Below are 19074 nucleotides of genomic sequence, written 5' to 3' on the forward strand. Positions count from 1 at the left end.
ACTACACTGTCATAGTGAAATAAATAGGAAGAGTCTTATCTAAGGTTTGATATAAACCATCAAGGCTATAAGTATATAATATTTGTAGTATTTTAGTTACTTTCATAGTATTATGTCCTACGGCATTTTGCTGTGGGGCAATGCTGCAGATATAAATACAATTTTTGTGCTGCAGAAGCGAGCTGTGCGGGCAATCTACAAGTTGGCCCGTAATACTTCACTTAGAGAAAAATTTAAGGAAACTGGAATCTTAACTGTTGCTTCTCAATATGTCCTATCAAATGTATTATATGTTAAAAAGAATATATATCAATTCACGAAAAAATGTGATACCCATGGGAGAAATACTCGTAATAAACATAAGCTTGAAATTCCGGTGACTAGACTTACTAAAGTCAAAAATTCTTTTAAAGGTCAATGTATACGCCTTTATAATAAGATCCCAGAAATCGTTCAAAATCTCTCAATTAATAGATTTAAAAAAGTTGTTAAAGAACGTTTGTGTACCAAAGCGTACTATAAAGTTACTGATTTCATGAATGATAGTACACCATGGGAATAAGGTCGCCCCCTGCAGAGCTGTTTCATTATAATATGTATAATAATTGTACACTCGTTGTATTTTATTTAGTCATAATGACACTGTTATTTTATAATATATTTTTTGTAATTTTCCATCTTTTTAGAAAAAGATGGCCCCGTGCGAGTTTCTTACGCCGGTTCTTCTCGCCGGGTTAGTTCCCGAACCGGTGGTAGGCATCTGTGTAGCCCCGACGTTCAGAGAATATTTGAAAAAATTTATTCTGAATAAAAAAAATTGAGTTTGAGTTTGAGTTTGTATGCTAGATTTATTTCATTTTATTGTAATAGGCTACTTGACCTAATTTTTTTCTTCATGCTAATCGCTTCCTAATCATTCATTTTTACAAAAAAAAACTAATATTTTAATATTTTACACAGTAGAAACCCATAAAAATGTTGATTGAAAAATATGCCTTATATATGGCGCCGAAAACACTGTCCGCCATAGTGTGACGTCATACTTTTTGTATTTTAAACTCTTTTATTGAACATTTTTTATGTGCTAAATGTACGAGTCTGAAAGTGTCCAAAAATTATAAAATAATTAAATAAGAAATTAGAAATCATTTGTAATGTTGAAAACTTTTGGAGAAAAGTTTTGGCCATTTCTTTTCCCGTCTACAATAAATGGAGATAATATTATATAAAACTGATGTTTTATTTGAATTATTCAAGAAAATATATTTTAGAAATCTTTCCAGGCTTATTCTTATTATTTATGTACAAATAAACTTACATACAACGAGCGCGATAAATAAAAGATATTAAATTAGGAGTCTGATGACGTCACATCCAAATCGGAAGTACCGCAAAAGCGTTTTCGTCAGTACAAATCCTATTTTGATAAAATCATATTTTCAAATCGACTTTATTTATCAATCAAATAGCTTTTATTTGATGATAAGGGTGAAATACGGTTTCCTAGGCCAAGTTCTACTAGAAATATGCATTTGTTCAATGAAATTGAATATAGGTCAAGTAGCCTATTATTATAATATGATAAAAATATATTTATAAGTATTATGTCAAAATAGCAATAATTTATGTCCTTAACTTTTAAGCTGAAGAAGCTGCCGAGGCTCTGGTGACAGTGTCTCCGCCAGAGGAGGAGCCAAAAGTCCCACCACGAGGTCAGAGATACAATCCGTTCAACAAAGCACCTGATGGCGAACCAAAGGCTGTGCCGGGCAGTAGACACCGTAAGCTTTTAGTTCAATTAATACATATTAAATATTCATAAGAGGGCAAACAAGCAAACGGGCCACCTGATGGAAAGCAACTACCGTTGCCCATTGACATTCACAACATCAGAAGAGTTGCAGGTGCTGGCCTTAACATCATAAAGCATCTGTTACTGTATTTGTTGGAGTTGCCATATTAAGTGGTATTCAGATACTTATTTATTTTTTAATTAGAATAGTACTTTCATCCGATTGTCAAAATGCTAAAAATCAACCTAAGATTAGGTCTTAAACCATGGGTTCCCAAACTTATTTTGTCGACTGCCCACTTTGAGAACAAAATATGTTTTAACGCCCGCCAATTGTTTCAATTTAAAATACATCCAGATGAAATGAATTTACAAATCACCCCCCAAATCTCTACACAAACGCCCCCATTTTTTTTCTGGGTCCCACACCTTTAGACCTTCAGCGCCCACAAGGGGACGTTATCGCCCTCTTTGGGAAAGGCTGTCTTATGTAATACAATACTGTATCATTGATTTTATTTTAGACAAAGAAAATGCGAAACCGGAGACCCCTCGTAAGAAGACTACATTTCGTGATATCCACAAAGCTTTTGGACGTAAGATTCTGGCAGATCGCAATGAGTGGCGTGCGATGGTACGACAGAGAGAGGAAGCTAAGAACAAACCACTTATACAGTTATAATAATCTAGCTTTGCAAACAAAACTGATGATTAAACATTGACCACACAAGATCTTAAAGTTCAATAATATTAGACCAGTGGTCCCCAACCTTTTTTTCATGCGGGCCACAAACATGTTTTGGTCTTGGCGCGGGCCTCAACAAAAATTTTTTAGGGTTAAAAAATAACATTCTTCAAAATTAACGATTTAAAAGTGGAAAAATTTTAACGACTATCACATAGACTTTACGTTATTTTGCCGGTGGGCGTGAATTTCAAAATAATTGTTTAACATCACGCGGGCCACAAATAAAGTCCCGGCGGACATTGGGGATAGCGGTATTAGACAGTAATATTCCTTTAATATTTTGTATAGGATACAAAATATTAAGGTAATATTATGCTGCATTAAATAATGTTCCTTTGAAGTTTTAAGATGTGGTCATTTGTCTTTTTCATGAAATGTATTTAAACTTAAGTATTTGTATAACAATTACCTATTAGTATTTTTGTACACAGTGTTTGTGACTAGTACGCACTTATTCTTGCTTGTTAGTTATACAATTCACGTATTGTTAGTTTTTATGAGTTCCTGTTTATTATTAGATATAGTATATAGTTATTTAAATATAGGCATTCACATGTCATCTTGAAGATAATACAACCAACAAAAAATGTTAATAATACTGTGATATCCCAAAAATGTTATTGGCTTGATACAGTATTACTTTGTTTTTGACATTCCTTATAATCTTTAGAATACAATGAGCATATTAAAATACAAGCTGTAAAACATATCTAAAGATGTTCTCACTGTTTTAAACTGTTAATTTTTATTGTATATTTTAATTTATTAATATTTAGAGCTTTTAAGTAAATATTAAGTTGTCAAATAAGTAACTCACTCGTCTTTATAGTTACAGTTCAGATGAAATGTGGGATGTGAAAACAAAAAACGTGAAATTGTCTAATGATGTTGAAAAAATATTGTCGATGTGAAAAAACGCATTGTTTTTTGTTTAAATTTTGACAAGGATATGAAATAAAATCACAATTTTGTATGAAGTATTTTATTTTTAAAAATCTTTGTTATATAAACCAACACTTTACAATGTCAACTTATTGATAAGGAAAGATAACATAGACGTGTTGACGATACAGATGTCTCAGAGTTATGACAGCACGTATAAAAACGAAGATGCCTAAAGTATTTCAATCTAGAGTAAATATTTCATTACAACATAATTTTCCATAAAATCATTTTGATTTTTCAAATCCCGTGTATTTTATGTATCGGTGGAAAATAATAAAATAAAGGCAAACAACAGACAGCTCATAAAAAAAGTTATTTCATTAGAATTTGAGACGCCTGTATCGTTAAAACTAAAGGAGAAAGAGACAAACGTGTTTTGGTACTCGTTTGAGCAAATTTGAACACTAATTTCAGCGACGAGGCATTTTTGAAGCGAAAGTGACTATACATAACAACGTGATACGTGGAAGACGAATGCCCAGCTCGGAAACATGGTAACAGCACGCCGCGTGCCTACACTGTGCTACAGAAAACAACGTGACTATCCTACGTATAATGTCAAGTGTTACTCCTAACCGCAGGGCTAACCTGCCCCGTGCCCGACTCGGCGGATACGCGAGTCTCACTCGGTTACGAATATTAATTTCTAAGTCAATATTAGTGAATTTCCTGTAGATTTATCCGCTAATGTCACTTGTCTCCCGAATTGTGTGAGTGATATAAATCTTTAAAAATAATAAACAAGTATTAAACCTAGAGCCGCGCCGAGACGCGGCCGTCTGCAAACACGCAAACATAAAAAACATAAATAAGAAATATTTGGTAACAAACTCCTTATAAAATAAATGGTCAGGCGCAGAAGACCGGTTACGATAGATGAATGTGGGTATTTACAATGTAACAGTTGCGTGCGCGCCCGCACGGGCGGCCGCGGCGAGCGTGCGCGCCCGCACGAGCGACCGCGCGAGAGGGGAGAAGCGATGAAAACAATGTACACTCTACAGGTCATTAAAATTAAGTCAATAAAAACAAATCAAACAAAATTATATACAAAGTGGGTGGGAGTAGGAGCTTCGAGTACAGGGGAAAGACATTTTTGGTCTTAGTTAATAACTTAACGTTAATAAAGATTATGTATTAGTAACGTAAACTCGAATATATCTTTAAATACGTCGCATCGGAGACGCGCGTAGGTCTCTATGTGTGATATATATTAATGTTATATATTTGATAAATAACGTATACGGGTATATAAAGCTGCGGCCGGAGCTAGTGCGGTGGGCGGGGCGGGGCGGGGCGTGATGTCACGTGACGCGGACGTGTGACGTCACAGCAGGAAGCGTTTGCGGCGCTCCGCCACGACGCCCGCGAACGGCCCGCCCCCGACCCCGCTCGCGCGTGGCGTTGCACCGCGACAATCTTTCATCTTCAATTCTGTAAAAACAAACATTTGTTTACACTTTAGCGATTCTTTTTTTTATTGGAAAGCTTCATGAAAGATGTAAATTGTAAATATTATTTGTGATTTGCCACCTTCACAACGCTTCAAAATTATTAAGGTACTTAACGACTGACAAGGCGTGAGCCTCCATATGATATGATATTATTTAAAATTGCTAATCAGAGAAATATAGCAGTCGGTAGTACGCTAGTAGTCGCTACTAGTGTAGAAGCCGGCTCACCTGTACCGGCGACAGCGTCAGCGCTCGTGCGGCGTCCGCGCCGTACGTCAGCGCGCGCGACTCCAGCAGCGGGCTCGACCGGGATGACTTCTGCACATAGGTACTAAATATATTATAATTTCTTTAGGTTTGAGGTCCAATTTCATCAACGACTGTTAAAGTTTATGCTTGAATTAGTATCACGTTACCTCTTTAGTTTTACGTATGAACGAACGAGAAGACATGACATTTTAACAAGTTGTTAACATTAACAGACGTTGGTGAAATTGAGCCTAAAGTTCTTTGACGTTTAGGCTCTTTTTTCCGGCTGTATTCGTCTGGGGAGTGGGGATATATTATATTTATTTTTATCTTCAAACTTAATTTAAAATTAAGAGGGCGACTAACACAAAAAGTTAAACAAATACCTAGTCGCGAAAACTTTTAATTGGCATTTGTATTGTTACTTTTTATTTCAACCTTAGTACTAGCGGTAAATTTTCCTTTAAAATAAAATAAAATAAATCAAACGTCGTCCTTCTCTCCTCAACATTCTAAAAATCCGCCAGGTCAATGTCTCAATGATAGAATTTTATACAATGCAATGTGTTAAAGTATTAACTTAGTATGCACGGTTATGGCATTATATGAAAAATTCGTGAAAATTATTGTGATTTTTTTCTATCAAGAAAATTTTAAGATATCGTGTTTTCGCTCAGATCAAATTCTTGGAAATATAATGTAGTCTCTATGTTTAGAAAATAAAACAGTTTTGGGGCTTATTTTCAAGTATAAAAATGAATTTTGAAATCGTCAATTTTGGGTTAGTCGCCCCCTTAATTAATAGGACGAGAAAAAGCATTTGACCGGACGTAAACGAAAATACCATATACATAACGCTAGTGGGGAAAAACAAACACAACAATAATATTAATAGGTAATATAAATAGTACAAAGTTGATACAACAGTATTTTTAGATTACATAACACAGGGACAAAATACTAAACCATTCGTTATTTTACTATATTACTCAATCGTTACTTTGTTCGTGGTAAGCACATAAAACTTTTGAGTAGGACGAGGTATGCGCTCAAAATACGCGTTGGACACGGTAAAAACTTAAAATTATTACATAGAAAACTGTAAACACCCAAAACCATTGTGTAGGACACGAAAAGCTCCAAAAACCATTGCGTAGGACACGGTAAGCACCCAAAACCATTACGTAGGACACCCAAAACCTGTAGGATAGCGACCAAAATCCGTGGGTTACCTGGCGGTTGCGGGTTGTCGCCGGGCGCCGGGACCGCCTCCTGCCGTTAGTTAAACCCTGTACGCTCGTATATACATAACACCGTCCACCGGTTGTGCGTGTAGGACGCATTATGCCACACAGAACCAAAAGGAAATTTGAAAACAATTGTACTTTATAAATAAGCAACAAATATTCCTTCGGTTCAGTGTGACATTACGTCCAGCGGTAGCTTTGATCTTCTTTTAGCAATGAATGAAAATTTCGCTTCTCATGTAGTTATAATTCAGACCGCATTTGACGAAACGAGAATCAGAAATTTTAAAATATATCATTACTATTTTCTTTTGTCAAAAACAGCCCAAATAAATGCGATTTATCATTTCATTTATGAACTTAAGTACGAATGACCCTCTAATATTAAAATTTTAATGAAAATTAAAGAATGACCTCGAAGTCTTGCATGCAAAATGCATGTGCTAAGCTCGCAGGCGCTGGCGCCAGCTGCGCGTGGTGTACGAAAAGCTGATGATTATATGCCAGTAGCTGGCATATACGTACCGGCGAGCTGTCCTCGAACACCGGCGAGAAGTTAGCGGCCTCCGACATCTTAATATCGTTAGCTTCCGACATGATGTGCGCGCGCAGCTGCTTGTTTCTGAAAATCGAGTGAAGGACGTGTTTTTTAACTCAGCTGATATTAATTATCTAACTCGGAATCGAATAGGAATAAATATGAGGTCACATCGCGGTCTCACCTGGCGTCGAGCTGCAGGATGTGGTCATGCGCGTGCGCGAGCTGCGCGGAGGCAGTGGCCAGCCGCTCCTCCAGCGCCGCGGACTCCACGCACTTGACGCTGTACCGCTCCGACAGCGACAGGATCTCGCGCTTGATCTCCTCCATCTCGCGCTGGTGGCGGCCGCTGAGCTGGCCCAGCTCGCCGCCGCGCGCCAGCAGCTCGCCCTTGAACTTGTCCACCTCGCGCCGCACCTCGCTCTCGTGCGCCTTGCGCATGGCGTCCAGCGCCGCCAGCGTCGCCCGCGTCTCCTCCGCTAGCGCCGCCTCCTTCTCCTGCCGCAGCGCCTCCCGCTCCGCGCGGTGCTTCTCCTCTAACTCGCGCACCACGCGCCGGTGCGAGCTCTCCATCGCCAGCAGCCCCTTCTCGCACAGCGCGCGCAGCTGCTCGATCTCCTGCTGGTAGCGCGCGCGCAGGCTATCACCGTGCGTGTCCGCCGCGACCGCGCTCTGGAACGGCAACGAGCGGAAATCAATACCCGATCTGACCGAGGTAGGGACGTAGGCGAGCGGATCGGGGATACTCACCTGATAGGCCGCGCGGAGGCTGTCGAGCTGCGCCGAGTACTCGGAGTCGAGCGCGGCGAGGCGGCGCTGCAGCTGGCGCACCCGCTCGCGCAGAGCCACGCGCTCGCGCTCGTGCTGCGCCTGCATCTGCGTGCGCGCGCGCCGCGCGGCCGCCAGCGCCGTGGCCTGTTGCGCCAGAGCCGCCTCCCCGCGTGCGCGCTCCGACTGCAGCCGCTCCAGTGCCTCCTGCAGGCGCGCGCACCGCCCGCACGCCAGCGCGCCCACCGCCGCCCGCAGCGCCTCCAGCCGATCGGCCACGCCCACCTCCCCCGCGCCCCCCTCCGCGAGCCCGTCGCCCGCGGATTCGTCGTCCCCCGCGAGCCGCCGCCGCGCCTCCGCCACCTCCGCTTCCATGCGCTCGAGGCTCCCGCTGATCTTCGTCGAGTCTTCACTGTTGCCCGAACAGTCACTGGAGAAGAGCGCGCGGCACTCGGTCGAGAAGTGCTGGAACAGGTACACGAACTCCGCCTCGCAGGCGGGGTCAGTCTCCAGCGAGGCGATGGCGTCCTCCGGCCGGCGGTCGGCATCGCGCGGCGCCGACGCGCGGTACGTGCCGTCCACCACGGCCACGCGCGCGTCGACCAGCGCCTTCTGCGCGAGCACGTCGGCGAGCCGGTCCAGCAGCGCGCGGCTGTCGGCGCGCGGCGTCACGTCGGCGCGGTCGCGGCGCTCGCGGCAGCGCGCGGCGATGTCGCGCACGGCGGCGTCGAGCTCGCAGCGCAGGTGGTCGTGCGCCGCCTGCCACCACAGCTCGAGGTCAGCGCGGTCCTGCGCGGTGAGTGTGAGGCGGGCGGCGCGCGCGTCGCTCAGGCCGCGCTCGCACAGCTGCGCGGCACGGGCGAGTGCGCGCGCCACCTCGGCCTGTACGAGTTCGGCGCCGAGCGCGTCGCGCGCCGCCGCCCACGCCTCGCGGACGCGCGCGGCCTCGGCGTTGACGCGCTGCTCGACGTCGATGTCGCCGGCCGCGCAGGAACTGAGCGTTTCGGCGGCGAGCGCGGCGCACAGCTCGGCCAGGGTCTCGGACTTGTACCGCTCGACGGCGGCGGCGACGTCGCGCTGCGCCGCCTTGAGCGCCTCGAGGTCGGCGCCGTGCACGATGACGTCGGCGGCGCGCGAGGCCTCGCCGTCCCTCCCGCTGGTCATAACGTCAATCTTGCGCGAGAGGATCCGCGCGAGGTAGTCGAGCGAGCTCCTCGTCGCCGAGACGGTCGCGACGCTCTCGCCGTTTATTTTGGCCTTCAGTTTATCGATCAATTGACTAGTTTCGATTATCTCGGATTTGATCAATCTGGCGAAGAAACGGCTGCCGTTGGAGGACTCCAGGGCCTCCTGTATCCGGCCGACCAGGACGGCCTCGTACGCGAGTTTCTCCGCGAGAATCTCCAAATTCTTCCTCGGCGTCAGCTCCCCGGCCTCGTAGAGGGCGGCCTTCCTCCTCGATATCTCTAGCAGTTTGGCCCGCAGCTGCTCCTCGAGCTGCAGCACGGCCTGCGTCACGCTGTCGTCGACGTCGTCGCCGGGGGCGCGGTCGGGGCGGGCGGGGTCGGCGACGCACCTGTCGGAGCACTCCTGCAGCAGTTTGCTGACGTCCATGAGACACTTCTCCATCGACTTGACGCTGTACTTCTTCTCTAAGCTCGGCGAGGGCGATCTCCTCGACTTCGCCGCTCGCATCGCGCTCATCTGACACAGGCACTCGTTGACCTTGTTCCTCGAGTGTATCACGACGTCCTCCAAGTTTTGAAGCCTGTCGAGGAGATGTCTCTGCGATTGCGTCCCGATAGCGCTTTTCTCGTGAGACTCGCCGTCGTTTTCGGAGGCTCCGACGACCATTCGAAGGGGGGAGCAGGGGCCGGCCGGTTCGCGGCGATTCTCCATGGCGGAGGCGACTTTGGTTTCCAGCGAACTCAATCGGACTAGTACTTTCATGGGCTCGGAGCTCGTGACACTGTCCAACGATTTTCTCCGTAGTCTAGCGGCCAGCCTTTTCATTCTCTTCTCGTCCGTGACGCTATCGCTCTTGGACAGCTTTTCCTTCGCCGGGGAAGAACTTTTCGAAGGCGAATTTATAATCGGAACCGGTTCCCCGGTTTCCAGTTGCGTTATTTTACCCTCCAATTCCGCCAGCTTCTCCTCGACCTCCTTCCCGAGCGTCATGGATTCTCGGCCTTTCAACGACAGGCTTCGACGCTTCTCCCTCGACTCGGTCTTTTGTATCTTATGTTTCAGTGTCCTGACTTGCTTGTCGGACGCCGTCAATTTCTGCGTCAGATCCAATATACGAGCCGCCATCAAATCGATTTCGGACCTGCTGCACTGCTCCCTCAGTTTCATTTCGTTTCTCAGCTTCATGTTGGTCAGCTCGAGCTCGTCGTACACGTTGTGGGACTCGCGGAGCTCCCTCTTCATAGTTTTAATTTCTTGAATGGCTTTTAGAAACCTACCTCGCAGGTCGACGTACTCCTCAATCAGTCTATTTTTCTCCAAGGTTTCCAGATTCAAATCGTGCTGAACGTTGCCGAGTTCGGTGAGAGATCCGACGCTTTTTCTCTTCTCCCGCGTCGGCGACTCTATAGCTTTAGCCTCCAGCTCCCGTATCCTGACATACAGGAAATCATTTTCTTTGACGCTCTTCACTAACTTTTCATTGAGCTCGTTGAGTTCCTTCTGAAGTTGCAGCACCGTCTCCTGAGCCGAGTTCAACTGACCGGTTAGCATCTCGCAGTGCTCCGTCGACTCCCTTAAAAACGTTTGCGTCTCGGTCAACTTCTTTTCCCAGGTACACTTGTCCTGGTTATACAACTTCTTTATCGCGTCGAGGCTCTCCACCTCCTCGGTCCGAAGGGCTATCTCCTCCTCCTTCGCCTGGAGAGCTACGACCAGCTCCTCCATCTTTTTCTCTCTTAAAGCAGCCTCACTTTTCATCTTCCGAAGTCTCGCGAGCTCAGATTCAGCTTCGCTGACGTCGTTGAGAGCAAGTTTAAGTTGTTTTCGAAGGTCATCGATTTCGATGGACTGCTTGTCTGCGGTCGAAATGTAGCTCCGTTTTCTAGGTTCGCTCGGCTTCTCGTTTTCCTCAATGATATCCTGGGGTTTTTTGTTTTCTTTGGCTGCGTCGATTTCGTCCTTCTCTACGTTCGGGTCGATCGTGACGGTCGTCTGCTGGCAGGCTCGCGCGCGCACCTTTTCCTTGACCTTGGATATCGGCGTGCGACTCGGGATCGGGGACTGCGGGAGCTGGCTCGATAGATCGCCCCAATCGGCGCTATCTCTTCTTCCGCCCTCGGAGGCCGTTTTATACTCCTCGTCGGAGGAGAAAGGTCCCGACCGGACGTTACCGGGCGTGATGGGGGTCACCGGTGAAGTGGAGGACTCCGAGGCCCGGTCGACGTTGTCCTCGCGCAGGACGAGGGACAGCGGGCCGGTGTCGGGTAGGCCGGCCGTCCGCCGCATCGCCGACACCCAGTTGGCCCTGATGCCAGCCGTCACCGCCGACAACACGATATGCTTGCCGTCCCAGGTCTGTAACAGATAAAGCTAAGTTATTTTTTCTTTCTTAATTTTAATAATTTAAGTAAGTTTTATTCCTCGTCCTACCTCTGTCTCAAAAGCGTATCCATTCGTGGACGGCGAGGTGGGCAGTTCCACGACTCGCGATATTCCGCTCAGGTCGATAACGCCGTCCATGAGGCCCCGGTGTTCGGCTTGAGGGTCTCGGAAGTACAGCAGCGCCGCTCCTCGAAGGACGAACCAGTGCTTGGACCAGCCCCCGGGGCCTCTTCTCTGGAGCCACCCGGCTCGGGCATGGAGCAGTCGTTCGGCGGGCAACTCCACTCGGCCACTTTCGGTCGTCTCCGCTGCCTCCACGGCGTCGGTCGTTTCGCTGCCCTCACTCGCGGAGCTGGTGATGACTTCTTCGTTCGGTACTCCGCCATCCGGTGACCCTCGTGCCTGAAATATTTGTTTTTATGTGAGAACAAAGCAGTAATAGTGTACATGTTGGACCAATCGTGTTTTATCACGGTAGTTGTAGAATCTTGTCGCTCCTGTCTGCAATTTGTCTCTCATGTTTTATGTCGGACTGGCTTACCGAGAGTCTGTCGGGCGGCGGCAGGCGGGTGGGCCGCTCGAGCGCGGGCGGCAGCGCGCGGCGCGTGCGCGGCCGCGTCAGCGACGCCGCGATGTCGCGCAGCTGCTCGTCGTACAGCTGGTTCTCCTGCTGCATCAGCGGTGTTCGGCCGCTACCTGGAATATTATTTTCTAAAATTTAATTTTTTAGGTCAAGGAAAAAAGGGTTGAAGTTGCAGGTGATCAGAATTTGTTTCTCACGAATATCTTGGGACCTTGACAAGTCAAGCAAATCTTACGAGAATTGCTAGTCGAAATGGTATTGACTACCGATGCGGCATCTTAATGTAACGAAATTAACGAAAGGAAAAGAAACCTGAGTGTTTACTTAAGACACACTCTATTGACATCATTGGCGCTAAATTCGTATATCCTCGTACTATTTATCGTACCTTCGTCGTTGTTGCCATTGGGGTGTTCCGGCCAGGTATCGCGGCGGCGGGAGCGCGCCTTCTCCTCGCCGTTGATCTTGTCGCGGGTCGGCGGCGACGCTGACGACACTGGCTGGTCGGTGTACACTGGAAAAGATAAATATTTCAAAAACTGCATTTGGTATTTTAAGGGGCGGTTTGATGGAGCCTGAGGACATTCGGTGAAATTCAAACTTATTCTAAGACAAATGATTTCTATTTGCCGTCGAATAAGTTTGAATTTCACCGAATATCCTCACCATTGAAAAATAAGATGCTTTTAAAGCATTCAAAATCTTTCACCATACAAGTCGTAGTTTTGAAGGTAAAGATTCCAAAACCTGTTGCTATCGCATCCAGGCTTATATTATCCGGCACTTTTGTCCGCCTCGTAATCGATGCTCGCGTGCGGTCCACCATTTTGAAGGTATCGCTCTACAATTTCGCATAATGACAGCTCCATTTATATTATTCGATCGCACAAAAGAGTGGCCTAACGAGCCCAGATATATTGACTGTGCAAACACTCGGCCCAGTAATTGCGGCCCGTAAGGTCGAGAGCCCGTAATGGTCCGTCGAGCCGAAGGGCCCGTATGTTATAGATGAAAGTATATTTGAAGTGAAAAGATGCAGGAGCGTAGTTCTTTTGTATGCAACGTCGGTCACTTCGGTCAGCATAATGCGAAGCAATCTCGGTAAGTGTCAAAGGCGATACTTCAGACGAGGTTGGCACTCGGCGTGCTGCGAATGTGCATAAATATTTATGAAAAACGCCCCATTATTTACGTACAAAACAACGACATGTCATTACTCGCCGTCGCTCGGCAGCAAAAATTACAATCGTATATTAATATCGGCGAGTGTGCGGCCGCCCTAACTCGTAAATTATCGGTTTAAAGGGCGCATACTTCGGTCTTGCTCTTGTTGGTGACCTTGCACGCGATATGGACCAGGCCGGGCGAGCCGGGGGGAGGCGGGGACGGGCAGGGGGGAGGGGTAATGTCACCCGCACTCGAACATGGCGCCGCTGGCCATTTTAAAAAGCCTCCAACGAGTAGTAATTTTCTTAACTGATTACATCCAGATTAACACTGACTCATCGATTTCAAGAAATTAGCTCAGGATCCTCGCTCGAGACGAGAACCGAGATGACATTAACGCTAATGGCTTTTTGTCCGAAGTTGGAAAGCGCGCGGAAACCGTTCGAATCGAAGCAGGAATTTTGGCGCCGATTTACGAGTTCCTCGTTTTTATATTCGCGTCTATATTTATCCGGAGAATGTAGGCTCAATTTGCTAGGCATGCAAACTACGGTGGTCGAGCGTCCTAGTGCGTCAAATTGGCGCTTTCTAAACAGTTGCAGCGGCTGATAACACTGATTTGCTATCTGGAGCAGCCGATTGCAGCCGCGCGTCCGCGGTCCGACCCACATCTGACCCGCCGGCGTCAGGTGTGCCGCACGTGGCACTTCATCATCACGCGGTGATCACTAGAGACCAGAACCGATACATCTAGAACTTTGCCTTGTGAGTTTTAACGGAAATACCGTACATAGCTAAAGATTGATGTGTAATATGTATACTTAGTAATTTGTTACTGAGTAATTTTACAAGTCTTTATTATAGTAAAATACGCCAATTCGAAGGGGTCTGACTAAAATTGTGTCGGTAGCATTGGCTAACTAGCACTGGCCAACTAGCCTAATGGCAACAAGAACATTGCTTTATGCTAAGTACCTACTCACATACGGTTTTGGTCGATCGAGTAATCACGTAGAGTAAAAACCACGGCTCGGGCTTTCGTCCACACATTCAGCATTGCTCGATACTTTTACTCCAAATCGAAGGAAATTAGATATCTATATTTAATTCCATCGAGCCGGCTCGATTCGAGCTGTGAGTTTTGCGGTCTACACGGTGGTTTTTGCTCGATTTGGAGTAAAATTACTGAGTAAAACCGTATGTAAGTACTTAGCATTAGAGGTGACTAGCTCTTAAGTGTTAAGTAGTTTACATACTCTTTGCTCTGAACTCTAAACCAAAGTTCTTGTTTTCATTACAAGTCTAAATATTGATATCCAATCGTAATGTGGGCAGGGGAACATATTCTAAAGTTACTACAATACATAATTACCCTGTTCTTCATCGGCCATAACATTTAAAAACACAAATAACCCCTATTCTACAATCTACATTATCGTACAAGGAAAATACACAGGAATATCAATTTGACAACAAAACAGTTTAACAGGCTAGCAAGGCGAACCAATCAGCGAGTCATACGGGATTATTTACGAGCGCAAATAAAAATCATACACAATAGCGCCGGGGACCGGGGTGTCGCGGAGTCCCGGGGATTTATCGCGGGATCATCGGAATATGAATAAGGTGAGAGGGTTAAATTGTTACTTAATAGCTTTGTCCACACTGTGCCTTTTTCTGTTCGTCAAGGGCATGCGTTATAGCGCAGTCAACAGCGAACGTGAGGCACGCCCGCGACGCATGCCCTCTGACCGTATCCAAAACTTCAAAAATGACAATATTGGCGTTGCGTTCCTTGACGCATTCAATTATTGAATGCGCTAATATTATGAAAGTTTATGACGAAAATTGAAGATGAAAGTGCACAGTGTGGACATAGCTAATAGTTGCTAGAGCAACTGCCTTTGAACTAGTTTGGGAATCAATACCTCGCAATCCTGAATGATTGATACAAGAGGTTTGGGAATTAGGAGTTGTAACGTGGGCAAAAAAGCGTTGTGCAAATTTATGCCTTCAAAGCTCTGTGGCTCAATTGGTTGACTGTGTGGCAGCTCAAGCCGGGGTCGCGGGTTCGAATCCCGCCGACGGAACAAAAAGTTTTCAATGTTCCCGGGTCTGGATGTGTATTAAATATGTGTATGATATAATAAAAATCTTAAATATATGTATAGTATAAAAGTATTAAATATATTTCCGTTGTCTGGTACCTGTAACACAAGTCCTTCAGGTACTTAGCACGGGGCCAGACTGACGTGGTGTGAAGCGTCCATAGTTATTATATATTATATTATTACATAAAGCTCTTTCCTACACCAATATGCAGCTGATAGGTTAGGATAAATAGCACTCTCAAGATACAAGGGTGAAAAAAATTTGATGCGCAAGCGCAGTGCGGCTACATGTACACTGGTTGATTTATAACATGTATTTGGCATTTAATTCAATAATGATTAAGGTTGACAAAACCTTGTACACCAAATTCCCAACGATAGCTTGTTTTCACCAAAAATAACTAAAGGAAAATACCACCACCTCGACATAATGGTATGCATAATTTCCTGGAACATTGCATCACAATTCGCAATGATGCCTTCGGATTTAGATTGCGTATCGGGAAAAACCATTGAATCATGTGGGTATCTTTCCGATAATTTGGGTAGCATTCCGATAATTTGGGTTCCGATCATTTCTCGATTAAGAGAACACTAGATAACGCCCGCAACTCCGCTGCGCCAAAAATTTGTTTATCGCGCAGGAACCGTACATTTTCTGGCATAAAAAGTATCCTATGTTCTTTCCCGGGACTCGGTTCAGCGCTTTGGGTGTGAAGAGGTAACAGAGAGACAAACAGACACACTTTCGCGTAAATAAATAAAATAAATCATAATAAAATAAAATATCATTTTATTCAAAATGGGTATGATACACTTTTTGAAAGTCGTAGAAAGAACTACGTTGCCTACCACCGGTAGTATTGCTCGTAGTATGGATGTGGACTGTGGAGCTTAATGATAAATAATTGCATCTCTTTATCTTCGTCAGGTGTTCATGGTATAACAATTAGCCGCCATATATCTAAATGACAGGCGAATTGCGACCTTACAACAACCTTCTGTGGACACAAAAGAATCAATTTGATCTGTAATTATTATACATTGAGTAAGTGACCCTACGTTTAAAGGTAGATTAGATAAAGCCTTCGTGCTATAGTAGTTTAGAGCTAGACCGTCGTGGGTTCGAATCCCTCGTTGAAACAACTTAAAAATGTACAGTATGAGTCTTTCATAATGAAATGAAATGAAATTACATTTATTATTTTACATTACATTTAAAGTACTTCAAAATTAATAATGCGCATGAATGACCGTGAATAATGACCGTGTTACAAAAGGTACAGGAATATCACGACGAACTTTGACTAATAAGTACATGTATCTTAAACGCAATGCAATTAGAAAATGCAATAATATCGTCTACCGTCGCTCTGGAAATACCACCGTTGCCGAAAAATTTCGAAAGCTTCTATGCGCATTATCACTTTGTGAGCACTGTATGTGTTTATGTTATACAGTATGAGTCTTTCATAATGAAATGAAATGAAAAAAAAAATAGACACTAAAACCTTCAAACTGTAAAAAACTGTAAATCATAAAATTTTCCGACTGGCCTCGTGTTTTGGACTATACATTCAAGCTAGAAACATGCAACTTTCCTAACATTACATCGTATGAGTCAGAAGAGAGTTAGATGTAATACTGCTGCGTCAGACACCTATCTCTTGTACACCGGCCACTGACCTCCACATGATGGCTCAGCGACTTTTGTGTGTAGATCGCAGGAGAGTAGACATGGCAATTTTAAGTAAGGTGATATAAGTATGTAGTAATAAAATATACAAATATACGGGCGTAAGGGAACATTAATTCAATGATTTCATTTCGATAAAGTTAGATTTAAATTTTTGGAATACTTTTTTGCTCTTCTTGTGTCTTATCTTCATCAGTATCTTCTTCTATATACAGTATCTATATGTATACAGTATCTATATACAGTATCTTCTTTCTATGTTTTTATTTTGTCGGAAATTGGAGGTAGTAAACCTTTAAAATGTATGCCATTTTTCTAGTATTTTTGGCAGTAAATTATATATTTAGTAGCGCTTTCGCTAAAGCTATTGAAAAAAAACTTCTGTATAAAAATAAATAAACTGAAAAAGTGGGTAATTGTCAAAGTTAGATCTCTTCAGTCTTCACAATGGTCCATGCTGGCCCACTGGCCACTACAAGCCATCGCCATCGTGTAGACGGGGTAATGGACCTAATAGTGTATGATGGCGGACGATGTAAACACAATGATAATGATGATCATGGTCTACAATTGACGATGGCCTGCTATGGGCCATCGTGGGCCATTATGTATGGATTTAAGAGGATACACCAGGGGCGAGAGAAATAGAAAATAGGTATTTGAAAATGTATTGCTGTCTCACCAATCTCAAGTCTCCCACCGCAGAGCGCGATAGAGACAATACGACAAAAGTTCTAATAAAAGAACAGAAAATCTTCGATTCGTTGTCCGCTGATTCGATTCCTTCTCCAAAACTTAACGGATTTAAGTACTTTTTTCATTAAGAATTAAAACAATGGCTTGAACTGTGTTCCTATGTTTTATTTTTTTTGTATATTCTAGCCAGTTTTGTTTTCTGGGTGTTTAAACACAGAGGAAAATCTGGCCATTTTTTGGGTTTTTGGACGTTCTTATCTTTTTTGATAATAAAATTATGAAAAAAAAGAAACATAGGGACACGCTAATAGTGGCCATAGATATTAAGGAAAAAAATTATAACTCTACCGGCATTATCCAGGGAGGAAATAGGGGACAACGTTTGTATGAAAAAACGGCGGTGTGGACTCCTCTTAAGTGTAGAGAAGTCAAAAGTAAACTCGTGTCAGGTCTACCAGTTACAACTCTATGTGTGTTTTTGCGTCAGGCCCGGGCTACGTGTCTCATATCGCAGAATCAATTACTTACACAGAATTAATTACTAATATTTACTACTACTTTTTGTTGCCTGCCAAAGTTTTTGCCTATGCTAATGTATCTAGAGAGATTAGGTATTTTGTAAAGTTAAACGTTGCGAGTGGTGATGCCTTAGCACGTACAAACGATCTACTCATTCGTAAATCGTATTATTATACAAAGAAAATAGTAGGCACGACCGCTACAGAGCGCCCTTGATTTGGCAATGATAAATTTTCGAATAGAGAGCAGCAATTTTTTTATTATGAAATCCATTCCATATATTTTATGATAAACTAGCTGTCTCGGAAAACGTTGTTTTGCCATAAAATGATTTTCCCTGTTTTCCTGCTATTCTCTTGAAGTTTTTTCTGATTTTTTTTCTATAGACCTCACGGAGTCCGAGACCTTTCCAACGAATGCAAAACCGTGGAAATCGGTTCGTGCGTTCTGGCGTTATAGCGTCAGGAAGGAAAACCCGACTTATTTTTATATATTAGATCAAAATTGTTTTATTTTTTTGAATGAGCAATTACAGACTTGTTAGTTCTGTGCACATTTGTGTGACAATTATGTGCGTGTCTATGTCGTGATCGTGCAATCGTGTGAGATGAGATATCTAGTATCTGTAATTAGAGCTGCCCTTGGCTGTAGATCAGTGGGATAGGGGAGCACGCACCGCGTAGGTGGCTTAAATATGTCATCATTGATCATTCACATCATCATCAGCGCTATACCACAGATGACAGAATAGATAATAGTACAAGTAGCTATACCCACTGTGCCCACTATGTATGCGTAAATGTAAATGCGCTTCGGTCATAAAAATCAGAATATTACACGGCTGATTTCAAAATACTTTTATATTCAAATTCAGCGGCTTGATTCTTAAAATTTTACGTCGATTCGAGAGCTTATTACCGCATGTGGGTTAGCCTGTGATCGAATGTGAATATATCTACCATTAATATTGATATCGAGTAAAATTTGCCAG

At 44.2% G+C, this 19074-nt stretch overlaps 2 protein-coding genes across 6 annotated transcripts in view; one reads left to right on the plus strand and one right to left on the minus strand.

The window, feature by feature from the left end:
- LOC121731576 (sesquipedalian-1) overlaps positions 1-19074 on the plus strand; it is a 28089-nt gene that overhangs the window by 3082 nt on the left and 5933 nt on the right. Inside the window, exons 3-5 of one of the 3 annotated variants that reach the window (XR_006036255.1) lie at positions 1644-1781; positions 2317-2890; positions 17492-17513. Coding sequence is in view for 1 of the 3 variants with exons in the window: in XM_042121066.1 (XP_041977000.1) it covers positions 1644-1781; positions 2317-2474 (296 nt within the window). In the remaining 2 variants the exon portion in view is untranslated. Of the gene's footprint in view, positions 1-1643; positions 1782-2316; positions 3476-17491; positions 17514-19074 lie in introns of those variants that run through there. The other 2 variants (XR_006036256.1, XM_042121066.1) reach the window with 2 other exon arrangements.
- The window catches only part of LOC121731569 (protein outspread), a 256640-nt gene continuing 241314 nt past the window's right edge, over positions 3749-19074 (minus strand). For 2 of the 3 annotated variants that reach the window (XM_042121053.1, XM_042121052.1), the window contains exons 7-15: positions 12283-12408; positions 11853-12007; positions 11360-11713; positions 7724-11284; positions 7158-7645; positions 6961-7057; positions 6421-6460; positions 5168-5257; positions 3749-4919 (exon numbers count right to left, since the gene is read on the minus strand). In XM_042121053.1, the coding sequence (XP_041976987.1) occupies positions 4813-4919; positions 5168-5257; positions 6421-6460; positions 6961-7057; positions 7158-7645; positions 7724-11284; positions 11360-11713; positions 11853-12007; positions 12283-12408 (5018 nt within the window). In that variant the 3' untranslated portion in view covers positions 3749-4812. The remainder of the gene's footprint in view (positions 4920-5167; positions 5258-6420; positions 6461-6960; positions 7058-7157; positions 7646-7723; positions 11285-11359; positions 11714-11852; positions 12008-12282; positions 12409-19074) is intronic. The other variant, XM_042121054.1, reaches the window with a different exon arrangement.

This window comes from Aricia agestis, chromosome 11 (assembly GCF_905147365.1).
Source record: "Aricia agestis chromosome 11, ilAriAges1.1, whole genome shotgun sequence".
NCBI classification, from domain to species: Eukaryota; Metazoa; Arthropoda; class Insecta; order Lepidoptera; family Lycaenidae; genus Aricia; species Aricia agestis.